The sequence below is a fragment of the Pinus tabuliformis genome, chromosome 1_1, assembly GCF_031772625.1.
Source record: "Pinus tabuliformis cultivar Carrire ecotype Pingquan chromosome 1_1, CPIR1, whole genome shotgun sequence".
NCBI lineage: Eukaryota > Viridiplantae > Streptophyta > Pinopsida > Pinales > Pinaceae > Pinus > Pinus tabuliformis.
This window is the reverse complement of record NC_142297.1, coordinates 320,257,628-320,276,825: the sequence shown is the minus strand read 5'-3', so window position 1 is coordinate 320,276,825 and position 19,198 is coordinate 320,257,628. Positions and strand designations below refer to the sequence as shown.

Here is a 19,198-nt window from a genome sequence, read left to right as displayed (position 1 = left end):
TGGCAGAGACATTTTTGCCGAGTCAATAACATGGCTCATATATTCTGGAAGAAAGAAATGTATCGACATATCATGCTTTAAACACATGCATAATACATGTCTCTAAAACATTTTCTATGGGCTTGAATTTAGATTCCTTGATCCATCTCTCAACATCTAAGTTTCCATTAGCATCTACTTGAAAAATGGCCAATATATCATCCTCTAGGCTCTCAGTAATCTCTGCCATTACACACACAGTCATCAAAATTATCATAGCCTACTCATAGACTCCTGTCAGAAAGTCCTTCTTCCTCATGTCGATGACCGCTTACTCCACCATCCCAATATGGAATTTTGTTAGGATTAGTATTCAAAAAACCCACTACTCTCTTCTCTAAGTTCTTCTTATTGAGAAATATCCCCTTCCTCATCAAGTGATATGTCTTCTTTCTCAACCTCAAAAGAGGTTGTTGATCCACTGCTTGACCATTTTGGTATCCCTCTTTGAGCACCACTGTTGAGGTAGAACACTTTCAAGAATAATAAAAGATTCTCGAATACCACGTGAAAAGCTTCGTAAACCACTCAGGGAAACTCATCTCCTCAAAAAAGTAATTTAGATTGTTTCTTTAAAGTTTTTTATGAATATTAAGGCTCAACAGCTCGTGATAGACACCGAAAACATGCTTCTCCATTACAGGACCCTTAGGATCAAGATTGGAATGATCCTCGCAAGGAGACACATATGGGAGCCTCTTCCATTCCTCCATCCATGAAATCACCTTGTTTAGACATCTATACCCCTTTGGAAAATTGACTTATATTCATCTCATAAGTAAAGTGCACATTGGCTTTGAAGTTCCTATAAGCCAATTGGTTTCCACCTATGGCATCATCATCAACCTCGTTCTCGAGGGCAGATATAAGAAGCTCATCATTCCATCTCAAATGCTTCAACCCTAGATCCCCATCTTGAATCTTTAAAATGCTGAAATAATCACTATACTTTTGGATCAAGGTCTTTCCATAATCTTGTGGTAGACCCAAATCCCACTTCAATGGCTCTATGCTCTTCAACAGAAGTTTCTTGCTGTGGGTCATCATAAGCATCTTGCATAATCTCTTCACAGAGTCTCCTGCATTTTGTTCATGGATTCTCTCTCTTCTTCCTCAAATTCAAGGGCCTCTTTGGTTAATGAAAACCATTGGAACATCATATTTAGGGCCAGAAAATTCCCTAAAAATCCTATGGTATCTTCCCATAAGCCTTAGCACTTGGAAGGTCAGAGCCAACTCCTTCTACCTCTTGGAAACCACAGTTGTTGGCAATGACTTGTGTGGGTGTTTTTTGACAATGTCTTTGAGCATGAAAACCACCTTCAAATCAACATCCTTCTCGATTATATGATTAAAGTTTGAGTGCTTGACCCATTTAAGCCTCAGGAGAGACATTTAGACATAAATCAAAAGCTAGACACTTGATATATTTGTTCTTTTGAAACACGTCTAGTCATTACAAAGATGAAATATAACTCTTCTCAATAAAGAGTCCAAAGTCTCCATCTGTGCCTTTAGGTGCCAACAAAGCTATTTATTGTGGTTTTTCAGCAATTTGGGTTGAAATTAACATAATTCTAAATGTGAGACAGACATTCAGGCTACCAAGATTGAATTCTCCTTTTGACAAAACAGTTCATCCTATAAGGGAATCAACTTTATATAGAGAAAGAGGATGCTTCAACCCTATCGCTTTTGATTACAGGTTTCAAACTAATTAGTGGGACTGAGAGAGATGGAGGTATTGAAGATGTATTCCTTTGCAAAATATTCTTAACTAAGCACCTACAAGATTTTCTCAATAGTTAGAGGCCTCAATCATGCATATAGAAAAAAATTTAAATTTCAGGTTTATATTGGAAGGAAATAGATACCACCTTATTTTTACAACTTGATGACGACAAATAAGAATTCACTTGTGTATAATTCTTTATTATCTAGCATCCTGCGCACAAGCATAAGCCCCTGCAACAATATTCAAAATGTGGTTGGAGTTGGTTTATAGTATCTGTAGATGATGGTATGCCCCCTTTGTCTGCTATGGCGAAGAGTTGGGCTCTTGCTATGAGTACCTCATAAACCTCATCCTCATATGTCAGTTGCAATGTCTTCTTTGGGAACAAGAACATGAGTCCTTATGCTATAGCCATGGTTTTAATACGAATCCATCTTTTGACTTCTTCCTTCACTACCTTCTCATTTAGTATGAAGGGCAGAGGGCTAACCTCTATCTGGTTTCGGCCTTCCATGATAGGCCGGATATAGCAACTATATCTTGTCACCTCGAATTGGAGCTACTTCTTATAATGGTTGATGATATGTCGAGGGAACCAGACTTCCTCTTGAGTGACTTCAATTATTTTGTCACACCGTTAACTAATTGATTTGTCATTGAATTTCACGTTATCTATATATTTCTTGATCCGGATTTAAACAAGAACGCAACAAAATACAAAGATAACCATATACACAAAGATGCAGCGGAAATAATACTTCATTTCATTAATGTAAAATACTGAAATAAGGTTACAAATAGAAATGGAAATAAACCAACTAGGGTGATGGTAGCTTATCTCTCAGAAGAGATGTGGCGACTACATGCCTTTGAACTGTGTTACAATGAGGCTCGAAGGCCTATTTATTGTTGAGAAACAATGGAAAACCCTAGACATCCAAAAACCTAACCCTAGAAGATGAAACGCCAAACTGTGGGCCCCACTTGGGTAAATTGGTACATCAACTTCCCAAGGTCGTAACTTTGGCATACGATCTCCATTTGATGCGCACAATATCTCGTTAGAAAGATCTATCCGAGAACTACAACTTTGGGAAGAACAAAATTGGTCCATGGACCCATGTTGCTCCTAGACTTCCCAAAAAACATCATTTAGGACCTCAAAACGGCTCCAGAAGTTTAGGACCCAAAAAACTGCTAAAAAAAGTAAACTGTGCTACAATTAAGGAAGCTGAAAAGTTGAAAGAAACAATGGTGGGGGTCCAAGTGGACTTGTCCGGTGGCCACCAATATCCACCAGGATCATTCCTCTCCCCTTAGGAAGTAGTAGTCCCCATTGCATTGAGTTCCTCCATGAGATGAGGAAACTTCCATTGGACTTGGTCCCTGGTGAGCCACATGCCCTGGTGAAGGAGTTGGCTAACTTTGAAAACTTAATACAATTGGATATTATGCTGGCAAGTGTGTTGGATCTGTGTGTCCATGATCCGATCAGTTGCTGCTTGTTCCATGCAATCTAGATTTAACTCTGTGGGTGTGTGCTATTCTGCAATGTCGGATGTGTCTAATAATGGTGGAAAGTATGGCCGAAAGAGGTCCACATTGAACACTAGGTGCAGGCCAAGGAATGGGGGAATCCTGAGCTCAAATTCAGTCTCCCATAGCCTTGGTAATGGTGTAAGAACCATATCGGAGTGGTCTTAGTTTTCGATAGGCTCCGGTAAGGTGCTCCTTTTGCAAATGCAACTAGACTTTGCTGCCCACCTGAAACTTGTGTGGCACCCGATGTTGATCATGTCACTGTTTGTACTAGGCATTTCATTTCTCCAGAATGTCATGGACCTGCTGGCGAATATGTTGGATGTGCTCAATGAAGTTGTTTTCCTTATCTGTTTCAGACCGGACATGAGTCGAATCTGCGTGAGTAGCTGCAAATGGCATGGCCACATCAATGGGACATAGTGGCTGGAATCCCAAGCCCACCTTAAAAGGGTTGTGTCCAATCGAGCTGTGGAGAGCCCAGTTGCAGCTGTGCTAAACATAGGGGAGGCTCTCATCCCATGTGCGTGGATGCTTTGAGTTGTACAGGCGCAGAATGTGTACGATCATCCTATTGACAACCTCATCACATGTGCGTGGAAGTTTGTGGACTTAGTGAGTTTGGTGTCTAGCATTGACCAAAGACTGGACCAAAATGCACTGAGGAACCTGCTCTCCCAACCTGAGATAATAGATTGTGGGATCCCAAAGTGTACCCACACTCATTCAAATACGAGTTTAGCAATGGCTTCTGCTGTGATATTCTTCTTGCAGGCCGCCATAATGGCCATCTTCGAGAACATGTCGAAGACCACAAAAACACAGTCATTTCCATGCTTAGTGAAAGGAAGGTCTGACATGTAATCCATGGAGATGGATTCCCAATGTTGACTCGGGTTAGGTAGCGGGGCATATAGTCCTTGCTTCTTAATGGTCAGTTTGGCAATGGCGTAGGCAGTGCATGATCTGATGTACTTCCCGACATCCTGTCGAAGATTCGGCCAATAGAAATAATTCTTCAATACTACCACCATTTTCTCGACCCCGAATTGCCCAGCATCTCGACTGTAGTGTACTTCCCAAATCATCTTGGCACGCTCACTTGAAGGAACACAAAGGTGAACCAGGTGGCATAACAAAGCATCCTGGAGGTGAAAATCCAGAACATGTTGACCCTCCAAGAGTGTCTCATATGTGTCATCGAATTCTGGGTCGCTTTTGTAGAGAAGTGGCCAATCAAAAGTCTCATGCCTACAGGAATTGAGCGCAGTGGTTAATTCCATGATCGGTGGTCGACTGAGGCAATCTGCAACATTATTGGCATTGCCCTTCTTATACTTGATATTCAAATGAAATTGTTGTAAGTATGTGGACCACTTCTGATGGCAATCATTCTGCAATTTCCCTTGGGTCTGTATGAACTGTAGGGGTCAGTGGTCTTTGTGGTTGACCGTTTCCTTCCCCAAAATGTAATGCTTCCATTGTCGGCAGGCTTGCACAATGGAGTACATCTCTTTGTCAAAAGAGGGATACTTTCAGACTATGTCTGAAAGTGTCTCACTATGATATGCCACTGGATGCCCGTGTTGAGTAAGGACTGCCCCAATAGCATAGTCAGAGGCATCTGTCTCGACCTCAAATGGTTGTTGCAAGTCTGGTAATGCGAGCACTGGTGCCAAGCAGAGGCAATCTTTCAACTCTGTGAATGCCTTCTGTTGAGATTCATACCAAAAGAAATTTTCTTTCGCTCCTCCCTTGGTGACTTGACTCAATGGCCAAGTGATATTAGAAAATCCCAACACGAACCTGTGGTAGAAGTTGGCAAGACCTAGAAAGCTGCGGAGCTCTATCAGAGTGGTTGGAGATGGCCAATCCCGAATGACTTGGATCTTGGATGGATCCACATGCACCCCCTGTTCATCAATAATGTATCCCAAATACTGAACCTGGGTCATGCCAAAAGTGCATTTCTCCAAATTGGCACATAACTTGTGTGGATGCAGTGTTTGGAGAACCTTTCGGATGTGGTGGAGGTGCTCTTCCCAACTCTGGCTGAAGATTAGGTTGTCATCCAAGTATACCACTACAAATGAGGTGGTGAATGGCCACAAGACATCATCCATTAGCCTCATGAAGGTTGCAGGAGCATTTGTCAATCCGAAAGGCATAACCAACCATATGAAAAGGCCCTCCTTGGCTTTGAAGGAGAACTTCCACACATCGGAGGGTTCGATTGGTACTTGGTGATATCTTGACTTCAAATCGATCTTGCTGAAATATTTTGTCCCCTTCAGTTGGTCCAGGAGGTCATCAATCCGTGGGATCAGGTACCTGTTATGGATAGTGATCTTGTTCAGCACCCGATAGTCAATACAGAGTCTCCAAGTCCCATCCTTCTTCTGTACCAACACGATCAGGCTCCCACGGGGCGATGAACTTGGATGGATGTGACCTTTGTGCAGTAACTCCTGAATCTGCCTCTTGATTTCATCCTTCTCCAGAACGGAGCACCGATAGATTGGTCCGTTGGGCAGTGGCGCCCCTGGGGTCAAATCGATGGAGTGCTTGACCTGAGAGTGCATATGAACCCTTCCGAGGGAGGTGAAGATGTCCTCGTACTCCTTCATGACCTTGTCATCTGTAGTTCTCATGCGGAGGGACCCTGTCTGGAGGTCATGGCCACTGTCTTCTTCTTTCCTTGAGGGCGTATCATCAGGAAAACAAATTTCCCGGTTTTGGAAATGAACTTACTACATTGTTTTGTAGTAACCAAAGAGATGGCGGTAGGCGGTGCTACCTCCAGTATCCTGTACAACTTATTTCCCAAAAATAGCACAGGGCCTTGATTCATATACAATATGTCGCTTCCACAAGTACGGTTATCCTAATAATACATCACAAACTTCAAGGGAAGCAATGTCACACAATACCTCATCCATGAAGGGCTTGATGTTGTATGGAAGGTGACACTGCTAGGTCACACGAAGATCCTGTCCTTGGTGTAGCCACCCTATGGTGTATGGTTGTGGATGTGTTGTGGTCAGTAAGCCCAACCGCTTCATGACCTCTGCCGAAATGAGGTTCTTTTGGCTCCCGCTGTCGACAATGAATTGTAGTGGGGAGCCCTTTACCCACATCGGGGAGTGGAAGAGACACTCCTCCTCCTCTAGATCTTTGGGTTCCTCCTTCTGGATCTTCATGTTGGAAACAGTGACATTAGGCTCTACATCGATAATCTGCCTCCCTTTGTCATTCCCCTTGTTGGGTTCTGACTTGGAGTCGGAACATGCATTTGATTCTGAAACCTTTAACTCAGCCACTAGTGACTGCTTGGCCCAACGCTCACTTGTGTTGTGAGTGGAGCTCTTATTGAACTCACACCACTTTCCCGTGTCCTTTTTCGGCTTCACGGCACTGTTCTTTGCTTGCAGCTTTGGCGGGTTGTCTTGGGCCGCCCCACCTTGGCTTTGTCCTTTGTTCTACGGTTTGGGGGCATCTTTCCCTTGCTTCGGATTCACAGATCCAAAGTCTTGCTTCTTTTGTTTAAACTTTTTCTCGACCTTGACGGCATATCGGTATGCCACGCTGAGCGAGGAGATGTCCAGGAATTCTATTTCTTCCTGGATGTACTTGTGCAGGCAGCCGTGGTATTTGAGTATGAAATGCTGCTCTAAATCCTTGATACCCAACTTTGTACGAAGGGTATGGAAAATATTGGTAAACTCTGGCATGTCTTGGTCCCTTCCCTGCCGCAGTGTGGTCCACTTTATGTATTGATCCTCATAGCTTCCGACAGGGTAGTACTGCTTCTTGATGGCATCCCAGAATGAGTTCCAAGTGGGTGCGGCTGAAAATAGTGAGCCTGTACTTTCATCCTTCTTCTCACACTAGGTTTTCCACCAGTCCTTGGCGTGGGGGGCTGCTTTGAGAAGACCAAAAATAATCTTTTCCAGACTCGAAAAATCATGAATAGAAAAATAACCCTCTAGCAGATTTAACCATTTGTCGACAGCATCTACATCTATCTGACCCTCGAATATGGGGATTTAATAATTAACTTGTACCTTAAACTGTGTGGCATTTCAAGAGTAGTTGTTGGAAGCTAATGTGTTGCCCCTGGGTAGCCGCTGAAGGATCTGGGCAAACTTGTCCATCATCGCGTTCCTTTGTCGCTCGGGGGCTTCTTCAAGCAAGATTTTGATAGGAAATCCTGCCCCCTCATCTTTCTTTTCATCCGCCATGGGAGGTGCTCAGGATTTGCGACGCTGGTCTTGCAAAGGTTCGACTAGTTCAAGCCTTAACTCCTTATATCCGACCTCATTGGGGACATGCAAAGAAAAACAGAGAAAACGTAGACTGCTCTAATACCACTGATTCAATTTAAACAAGACTGCAGCAAAATAAAAAGATAGCCATATACACAAAGATGCAACGGAAATAATACTTCATTTCATTAATGTAAAATAATGAAATATGCTTACAAACATAAACATAAATAAACCAGCTAGGGCGATGGTAGCTTATCTCTGAGAAGAGATGTGGTGGCTACATGCCTCTAAACTATGTTAAAATGAGGCTTGAAGGCCTATTTATCGTTTAGAAATAATGGAAAACCCTAAACATCCGAAAACATAACCCTAGAAGATGAAACCCCAAACTGTGGGCCCCGTTTGGGTAAATTGGTACATCAACTTCCCGGGGTCGTAGCTTTGGCATACGATCTCTGTTTGATGCGCACAATATCTTGTTAGAAAGATCTATTCGAGAACTACAACTTTGGGAAGAGAAACATTAGCCCATGTGTTATAGACATTTTTGTGCCTAAGCATTAAATGTCCATAATCCAAGGGATCCAAAGTCCCTAAACATGTTGTTCCTACCCCTAGAGGAACAAGGCCAACAAACCACAACAATTCACAGAAGTTCTCCACCAGAAACTGCTCAAAAACAAGTCAATTTAGGATCAATTCAGAAGCTCCACTAGCTGCCTGCGTTGAAATGCAGAGGTTACACTGGCTAGTTGCATTGCAACGTAGGTAGAAGCACTACCAGGGTGCGCTGAGCGGGAAGTGACAAATGTCAGGGTCTCTTGTGAGAGGTGTCAAGACTGTGGAAGCTTCCAGAATCTTCCTCCATGACACTTGCCTTGATGAGTTCGACTAAGTGATGAGTAAGAGGCTCTTAGCCTCCAAGTGGAAGTAAGAACTGACAGAGAGAGAGGACACTAGTCAGATCACAAGCTGACTCATCTTCACTCCAAACATCTATATATAGATCTCTTCTCCATGAGATCTAGAGGCTGGAATTTTGTTATTGCAAAGAATTGCTGTTGGTTTGAGATTGGAATCATTGGGTGCTTAATTCTTTGAAGGGAGGTGAAGATAGGAATTTCATTTGTTGGGAAGGGGATGCTGGATTGGACCTCTCTTGGTTGTATCTCCTCCTGAACCTTGTTATTCATCAATAAATCTATCTTGGTTTCTCCTATATGCTGATGTGTCTTTGATGTATGATTGCATTAGTGTATTTGGTTTATTTCTAATCCTGAACTAGTTATGAATATGAATCTATGTCTTTGTGTAGTGTTCTTCTCTTGTGATCTTGTTGGAACCTGTTGAAGCTGGGCGAGCGAGAAGGCAAGTAGCTGGGAACTCCCAAAGAGAAGAGAAACCGGATCGAGGGACAAACGGAAGACACCAGTTAGTCCATCTATCTCTCTTCATTCTTATGTCATAAAGGAAGAATACTAGAATAGCTGTCTTTGTTTGTTGCTAAGGCACTGTCACACCTTAGGTCACCTGTGCCTAAGCATGAAATGTCCATAATCCAAGGGATCCAAAGTCCCTAAACATGTTGTTCCTACCCCTAGAGGAACAAGGCCAACAAACCACAGCAATTCACAGAAGTTCTCCACCAGAAACTGCTCAAAAACAAGTCAATTCAGGATCAATTCAGAAGCTCCACTAGCTGCCTGCGTTGAAATGCAGAGGTTACATTGGCTAGTTGCATTGCAACGCAGGTAGAAGCACTACCAGGGTGCGCTGAGTGGGAAGTGACAAATTTCAGGGTCTCTTGTGAGAGGTGTCAAGACTGTGGAAGCATTCCAATGATCCATGGAAGCAATCATTCACTCCAAAATATCGGAGTAGGTCTCCTAAAAGACCCTGCCTTAATGGGTACTTTTGCCCTACCGCCTCCGAGTAATCCGGCAGAAGTGGCCACAGTGGAATATGAAACCTTCTATATCTAATGGATTTGGACACCGAGGACGGTTCTTATCTCGTGTCAACCTCGTTAAAAAATGAAACAAGGAGTCATGAGGATAGTTCTTTTACTGTGTCAACCTCATTAAAAAATGAAACAAATCCCCTTTTCAAAGCTCAAAGGTAAACCTTCATTCCAACCACCGAGTTGAATGTAATGAAGCTTGGGGGGCATGCACCTCGATTTGCGTTATTATGCTGGGGGCATGCAAACTTATCATCGAGTAGTTTTAGCACATAGTTCATGCTCGTTAAAAAATAAACATAAGATCGAGCAAATGTTTCCACCCGCGTTTAAGCTCGTTAAAAAATGAACTATTCTGGTAAATAACCACCGTGAATGTAGCGACATTAGCCATTAAAGCCTTCGTCGTGTTTGCCCACCACCTCCACTTTTCCATTGGCCGATCATTCACCTCCATATGATTGTTTACCCATTTTGAGGAACAGCTGCGAAGAGTGATTTCACTAGCCATCCTTGTGACACTGCCGTGATTTGGAAATTCCAATCCTTCCCTGGAATCAGCTGCTACCTTTTTTATCACTCGTTCCTCAAAAGACGAGTCTTCTTTAAGATCTTTTCATTTGACTCGTAAAATATGAAAAGATTGCCGAGTTTTGGCCTTCCAGCTCGTTAAAGTGACCAGAAGAGCTATCCCTCCTCGAGATTTTAATCTTTTTGGACCTGAGGGATTATTGCACAAAAAGATCGAGCGCTTGTTTTATTTGGCTCGTTAAAAAGATCGAAAATTCATCCCTTCTGTATTGTTTTATACTTTTTTGGACTCAAGGGATTAGATGACGAAAAAGGACCTTTGGAGTTAACTTTATGTACCTTTTTAGACTCTCTAAAAATGAAAAGGACCGAGTTATCCTTGTCGTTAGACTCGTTAAATGCATTAAATAGCGACAAACTTGTCTTTAGATGAGAACGAGTTTCCCTATCGCTAGGCTCGTTAAAACATAGCGATGGGCTTGCCCGAAGGGCAGGTTATAGAACAAGCATATGTTATCCTCCTCAAGCTTGACAAAAATAAAGAGGTACTGGTCAGCAATGACTGGGGAAAAATTGGGAGAAACTCAAGAAAACTTTGATGGTAGCAAGTCGCTCTTGAACATGACACTTTTCCTCCGTACCACAATCGGGTTGGGTTGTTTCATTCACCGGTCACATCACCAAGGTCTCGCCATACCATCCATATTTGGGGTAATGCTACTGATCCATCGCATCAGTGTCGCCATATGTTCAAGAGAAGTTGTTCAGAGAAGTCACCTGTGTCCCATCCACTACCATACATTATACTCTTTCATGACCGCCACCCTGAATCATATGTCATCAGATCGTTTTCACCTCCATCAAAATCATTAGCTCCGTTCCGTGTCATTGATGTGGGATTCATTAAGGCCCTCCTTTGACAGATCGCTTCTTGTCGACATCAGCTCATTATCCAAGAAGTTGATCTAAGAACACCCCCTTCAGTACTTTGAAGCTTGCATGCCTTAATGGCAAGTTTCTCACTTCCGGCGACAGGTATACATCAATGACCTTCGACCGAAAGATTTTGCGTGGTGTTCGACGCCAAGTCCTCTATTCACACCATGTGAATTGTATTGCAGTACCTTGAGGGTCATCATCATTATCGGTGATTCCTCTCGCGCTTGTTAACAGTTTACATCATTGACTCGTAATCAAGCGATGTCTTTCCATGTTCGACTTCAGAGCAATTCTCACATGGATCGACTTGTACTTAGAGTGAAGATCGAATGAGATTGAAGACCCCGGATCTAGTTTCATCCATCCGGGCTGCGATATATATTTAGGAAATAAAGACATGGAAATGTACAGCTTTGCAGCACAGATAATCATCCTACCAAAAGGATGATGGCTCTTTCAGAATCATCAGTCTATCATCAGACGATTGTCTGTTATATGTACATGAAAATAAATTTATAAAGCTGAGCATGGGAATGCCCGCCTCAACTAGATCATGGAAAAAGTATGAAAATAATGTATTGTATTGTATTGTATTACAGGTCTCCTCCCAGCATTGAAAGAACTTCGGATCCTCCTAATAACGCATTTCACCCGATAAACGGCCTCATACTTTAGGGGGCAACTGTTATAGAAATTTTTGTGCCTAAGCATGAAATTTCCATAATCCAAGGGATCCAAAGTCCCTAAACATGTTGTTCCTACCCCTAGAGGAACAAGGCCAACAAACCACAACAATTCACAGAAGTTCTCCACCAGAAACTGCTCAAAAACAAGTCAATTCAGGATCAATTCAGAAGTTCCACTAGCTGCCTGCGTTGAAATGCAGAGGTTACACTGGCTAGTTGCATTGCAACGCAGGTAGAAGCACTACCAGGGTGCGCTAAGCGGGAAGTGACAAATGTCAGGGTCTCTTGTGAGAGGTGTCAAGACTGTGGAAGCTTCCAGAATCTTCCTCCATGACACTTGCCTTGATGAGTTCGACTAAGTGATGAGTAAGAGGCTCTTAGCCTCCAAGTGGAAGTAAGAACTGACAGAGAGAGAGGACACTAGTCAGATCACAAGCTGACTCATCTTCACTCCAAACATCTATATATAGATATCTTCTCCATGAGATCTAGAGGCTGGAATTTTGTTATTGCAAAGAATTGCTGTTGGTTTGAGATTGGAATCATTGGGTGCTTAATGCTTTGAAGGGAGGTGAAGATAGGAATTTCATTTGCTGGGAAGGAGATGCTGGATTGGACCTCTCTTGGTTGTATCTCCTCCTGAACCTTGTTATTCATCAATAAAGCTATCTTGGTTTCTCCTATATGCTGATGTGTCTTTGATGTATGATTGCATTAGTGTATTTGGTTTATTTCTAATCCTGAACTAGTTATGAATATGAATCTATGTCTTTGTGTAGTGTTCTTCTCTTGTGATCTTGCAGGAACCTGTTGAAGCTGGGCGAGCGAGAAGGCAAGTAGCTGGGAACTCCCAAAGAGAAGAGAAACCGGATCGAGGGACAAACGGAAGACACCGGTTAGTCCATCTATTTCTCTTCATTCTCATTTCATAAAGGAAGAATACTAGAATAGCTGTCTTTGTTTGTTGCTAAGGCACTGTCACACCTTAGGTGGATAGGATCGTCCTGCATAGGCATTTTTCCCCACAACACCATGGGCCCATGTTGCTCCCAGTTTTCCCAAAAAACGTTGTTTGGGGCCTCAAAACGGATCAGGAAGTTCAGGATCCGAAAAATTGTTAAAAATAGTAAACTATGCTACAATTAAGGCAAATGAAAAGTTGAAAGAAATACTGGTGGGGGTCCTAGTGGACCTGGCAGGTGACCACCAATATCCAACTAGATCATTTCTACAACCTCGATGGTGCATTTTCCGCGGAAAAAATGCCACCTCGTTAACCAAGTTCTCTCTTTGATCCCCCTAAGGTCAAGCTCTCGAGTCAGGATCGTATTTAAAACCTTCCTTACATCAATGGCCACCTAGGCTTTGTATTCCACATCCTTCTTAATATCATCTAGGTACTTTATAACCTACATGTTGAGACCATTGAGCTCCATGTAGAATTGCAGGTGCTCCTTTATTTTTGGTGCATGATCGGTAATATAGCCCAATGCTTAGTACTCTTGTTCTTCTCAAACAACACAACTAATGCATGTTAGCCACATTAACTAGTGATTTCCCTCTGAACCACATCTTATAAGCATGAGAAATGATTCCATGACAAATTCATCAATATTTGAAGCTTCTAATATAGTTCTCAAAGAAATTTTCAGTATTATTTTGTATTCTCTACATTGAAAAAATTTATCCTTTATTGACACATTTTCTATGTTTTTACCACAAGGCCACTATACTTGATACATTCCCATTATAAATTAATATTGTCACCATACCATGAATGAAAAGAAAAATGCAGACACCCTGAACTAGTCACAAGAACATATGGGGCGATGCTAGGACAAAATTGACGCTTGTATTTTTCTATCTGTGGAAAATAGCAGATCAGTAAATATAGCTCTGCTAGATTCTAACTAAACTAGCAATCATCCAAAATCAACAGAGGCATTTTGGCTAAGTCAAGAACATGGCTCATATAGTCTAGAAGAAGCAAACATATCGACATATTGTGCTTGAAACACATGCATAAGCCATGTCTCTAAAACATTTTCTATGGGCTTGAATTAATATTCCTTAATCCATCTCTTAACAACTATGTTCCCATTGGCATCTACTTGCAAAATGGCCAATATATCATCCTCTACACTCTCAGTAACCTCTGTCATTACACTCACAGTCATCAAAATTATCATAGCCTACTCAGAAACTCCTATCAGAAAATCCTTCTTCCTCATATCGATGACCACTGACTCCACCATCCCTGTATGGGAGTTTGTCAGGCTTGGGCTCCAAAACATCCACTGCTCTCTTGTCTGAGTCCTTCTTATTGGGTAATATCCCCTTCCTCATCAAGCGGGATACCTCTTTCTCAACCTCAGAAGAGGATGTTGCTCCACTACTTGATTCTTTTGGTATCCCTCTTTGAGTAACAGTGTTGAGGTAGAACATTTTAGAGAATAATAAAAGATTCCCATATACAGCGTGAAAATCTTCGTAAACCTCTCAGGGAAACTCATCTCCTCAAAAAATAAATTTAGGTTGTTTCTCTTAAGTTTCTTATGAATAGTAAGGCTCAACAGTTTGTGATAGACACCTAGAACATGCTTCTCCATTACAAGACCCTCAGGATCAATATTGGAAGGATCCTCATAAGTAGAGACACATGGGAGCCTCTACCATTCCTCCATCCATGAAATCATCTTGTTTAGGCATATATACCCCTTTGGAAAATTGACATATACTCGTAGCATAAGTCAAGTGCGCATGGGATCTGAGGTTCTTGTAAGTCAATTGTTTTCCACCTATGACATCATCATCAACCTACTTTTGCAGGGCAGATATAACAGGCTTATCACTCAATCTCAAATTCTTTAACCCTGGGTCCCCATCTTACATCTCTACAATGCTGAAATAATCACTATGCTTTGTGATCAAGGTATTTACATAATCCTATGGTAGACCCAAGTCCCACTTCAATGGCTCTCTCCTCTTCAAGGGAAGTTTCTTGCTACGGGTCATCATAAGCAGCTTTCACAATCTCTTCACATAGTCTCTTTCATTCTGTTCATGGATTCTCTTCTCTTCTTCATCAAATTCAAGGGCCTCTTTGGTCATTCCAAACCATTGGGACATCATATTTAGGGCGAAAAAATTCCCTAAAAATCCTACAGTATCTTCCCATAAACCTCCACACCTAGAAGGTCAGACCCAACTCCTTCTACCTCCTAGAAACCGTAGTTGTTGGCAATGACTTGTGTGGGTGTTTTTGACAATGTCTTTGAGCATGCAAACAACCTTCAAATCAACATCCCTCTCGATTATATGATCAAATCCTAAGTACTTGACCCATTTAAGCCTCATGAGATATTTTTTTCTAGAGTAGCAATGAGAATGGTCGTCCTCCAGAAATTGGGTTGAAGTAGAATCTGCTAAATTGGCCCATACAAAGTCCTATGATGTATTGCTTTGGTTTATATTGTAGAGATCATTTTTTCAACATTGCAAGGCTCATAATGTGGTTTTAAATACAATAAAATAAAATAAATGAATTGCCAAAGCTATCTCATATTAGCATACCTTCATATCTATGGTTTGCTATGGTTTGCTTCTCTCTTCGCGACGTTTCTTATCAATTTAGTCTGCTTCTCTCTTCGCGGCACTGCTTCAACATGAATTGATGCCCTGTTTCCCTTCTGGTTCAATCCAACCTCCAGTTTTCAATTTCTAATTTTTTGTTTTTAATTATTATTAGCTATTAACTCATTATTAACCTAAAACTATTAACTGATTATTAATCTCACGGTTGTTTATTTTTCAATCATCTAACATTAAATATGAAGGTGAAGAATTGTCCAAGGTGGCACTTAGGGGAGTCTTTCTCGAAAGGAACACCTTACAGCGTAATTATATTTTAAAATATAATTATTAATAATGTTTATGGTTTCGGTAAAAAACTATGTTTTACATTAAAAGTATTGGTGCATTGCCGAGTTGATACGTTGTTGACCTGTTGTATTATATTGATCATCAAATTGTTGTATTGGTGAGAAGTTTGATTTATTTTATGGTGACAGTGCTAAGCCGATTGAGGTGCAAAATCATTTTAATACAACACATTTGTGGTTTTAATCAATGGTTTAATACAATACTTTGTGATTAAATGTCGAATGGTTCAAAGTACAATTGTCTGATGTAGATTGGTTAAAATTTATTATGGGTTAATGTACAATGGTTCATTCATATTGGGAGACCATTTTTAAATGATATGATGACAGATATTGTGAAATATAATGAAAATTATACATCTACTTGTAGATATAGTTGATATTGTCACCTAAATCATTAATTTTATTTGAAAACTCGGTTAATGTTACTTAATGTTTAAAAATAGATAAGTTATGTAGTAAATGTAGATGCTCCCCACCTAACTATCTTTGGCCTACTTCATCCTTGAAATGTGTCAATCACACTCTAATGAATGCACTTTAATGTGTTGTTTATATACTAAATAGTATTCATCTAAGCTTTACTAGGAGAAAGATCGACTGGATCTACAACCACCCTCCTGTCTTGGGGAATATATCTATAGTGAAAACAATGAGTAAAGGTGGAATCATTGCTGGTAATATCTACTCCATTTCAAGGTGCTATATCTCTATTCCATTTCTAAATAGTATCTATTTCATGAAGTAAAGATGGAGCAAGGTATGTGTAACATGTAAGAAATTTAACCATGTCTAATTCGAAGGATTCGACACTACATAAATTCAAATGTGAATATATTGGTAGCAATATCATTTGTTGCCACTGAAGTTGAATAGAAAACATCCTTGCCTAAATCTTCAAGGGCTCATTCAATTCATAAACATAAATGTGCAATGACTATATAAGATGCTTGAAAATTTCAGTCATAAACATTAATAAATTGAAAATAGCTTAATTATGGTGAACATTCACATTCACAAGCCAACACCATCCACTGCAGCAAGTAGTTATTGTCCCAGAAGCATTCGAAGAACATTTTTCCAACTTTCGATTGAATCACAACGTTACAACAATATTTGCAAAAGGTAAATCTTTTAACATTTTCTCACTCCATTCCTTCGGTTCTATTGTCAATTCTTTTTCCCTAATACAACTACCTCCACAAATTTCAGATATACACTGACGCACACAAATAGTGACAAGAGTATGTAGCTGATTCCACCAAAATAAAACCAGATCAAAACGAAAATTAGAAAAGAAAAATGTTGTTTCAGAAGTAAAAACCTAGGTCAAAATCAAAAAAGAAAAACATTGAATTAGAAGTAAAAACCTAGGTCTAAATGTAGCCTGCTTAATTACTACAATATTACCTTTCAAGGGCATCGCTTATATATGGAGGGATAGTTGGCACACCCTCACTACTCAAATGGACACATGAGCTCAAATTAAGCGACCTCCATTTCGCTCGCTAGCCAACGCTCCCACTGCATGCCAATAAATCAAAATCGATTAATGTTCTGATCGCCATCAAATTGTAACTCAAAATGAATGTGTCTTGGGTATAAAAATGATCTATCACCCATGAATAAAAAGATCCATTTGTTTAAAAATTTGTAGGAACTATGAAACCACATGAAATATTTTATAGGGCAGAGGAGAGGAGTCTATCCCTCAACAATTCAATTGTGGAAAGAAAATCGCAACTAGACAGGAGCTTGAGCTTGAAAAACACATAAAATGACTCACGGTAGAAGAGAGTAAAACAGAGTGGTTGTAGTAAAACTAGAAGTGAAAGTTTAAAGCCATATCACAAGAAACCAAACTTTAGATTATGATATCAAAACATAGGAAAATACATTTGCATGATAAATGGAGGTTGTAGCAGTAAAACAAAATCCTTACTGTGATTTACGCTTCACCAGGGGTTGCGGAGTAACACACAGTAAAAACCAGTAATTGTTGTTTTCACAAACCCACCAATATTTGCTCCATGATTTTCTCCTCTCTACCTCTCAGACTTACACCCTCTCAATTTCCTCGACTATGAAAATGAATTTTACATGCATATTTATCAAAACATACAACTTTGATTCATTAATACATGAAAGAGGAAAACATTAAGACAATATGGGAAATTTTACAAAATGATTTTGTGAACTTGCAGAGATTGCGGACTACAAGTAAGATTTGTGTAGTAACTTTTTGACCTTACATATTTACCAACCCTTCATTAAATACACATTCCTTCTTAAGTGCTTGATGTGTGTTGCGGAATGGTCTGAAGTAGCTCTGCTTAGAACTTCAGTCCTTCAGCCTGCAAACAAAATCTCCAACTTGAAAGAATCTATTTGGAAAGTATGGTTGATTTCAGTGTATTTAAAGCGATGGTTGGGATTAATTTTTCCAACTCTCCCCCTTAATCACAACTGTCACCATTGACAATTCCCAAACAATCTCTAAGATAAACAAAATTTTCATGTGCCAACAGATTTATGAAAATATCAAAAAACTATTCCTATGACCTGCAGCGCTGCAACACAAATTCACCATTATTAATAAACTCTCTAATAAAATGATATTTAGCATTGATATGCTTGGTCCTCTTATGAAAAAAAAATCTTTGTCAATGCAATTGTGGAAGTGTTGTCGCAGAAAATAGTTGTTGTTCCCTCTTATTCGTGGCATAGATCCCTCAACATCCTTCTCATCCACACTTCTTGATAGGCTGTTGTTGTTGCGACGACATATTAAACTTCTATTGTTGACAATGACACTATTGGTTGCTTGTTGGAGGCCCATGAAATGGCTCCACAAACCAAATGAAAAACATATCCTGACATGCTCTTTCTATCATCGACACTTCCTGCCCAGTCCCTGTTAGTGTAACCAACCAACCTAAAATTATTTGTTGCAATATATAGATTACCATACTCCTTTCTCCCATTGACATACCTTAGAATTCTTTTGGCTGCTTTCTAATGAACATCGACACCAAGCTTACTACAGACATTATGTCTAGCCTAGTTTCCATCAAATACATCAAGATGCCCACTATACTTCTGTATAATGTCAGATTGACATTGCTGTTGCAATCTTCTTTTCTCAACTTCAACCCCATTACAGTTGCATTTGGTGTGGGCTTGTTGTTCTGCATATTAAACCTATCCAAATTGTATGCTACATACTTTGGCTCGAAAATAAAAATACCATTTTCTGTTTGCTTCATTTCTATGCCCAAAAAATACTTTAACAACCTTAAGTTAGTCATTTCAAACTCACTTTTCATGACTTCTTTGAAATCAACGATGAGGAAATCATCACTTCTTGTAAAAATACAATCATCTAAATATAAGACAAAAATAAGAATCTTACCATCACTCTCTTTGATGTAGAGAGTTGGCTCACTATCACATTTGTCGAAGCCATTTTCCAACAAGTAAGTATCTACCCCTCTATACCATGCACGCGGTGCTTGCTTTAGCCCTTAAAGAGCTTTCCTCAACATATACGCCTATCCTTC

General features: G+C 40.3%; 1 protein-coding gene across 1 annotated transcript in view; it reads right to left on the bottom strand.

Moving 5' to 3' along the window:
* Positions 1-611: 611 nt before the first annotated feature.
* LOC149212835 (protein WHAT'S THIS FACTOR 1 homolog, chloroplastic-like) overlaps positions 612-19,198 on the bottom strand; it is a 109,774-nt gene continuing 91,187 nt past the window's right edge. The window contains exons 2-3 of the mRNA XM_089388841.1: positions 886-1,118; positions 612-785 (exon numbers count right to left, since the gene is read on the bottom strand). Coding sequence (XP_089244967.1) covers positions 612-785; positions 886-1,118 — 407 coding nt within the window. The remainder of the gene's footprint in view (positions 786-885; positions 1,119-19,198) is intronic.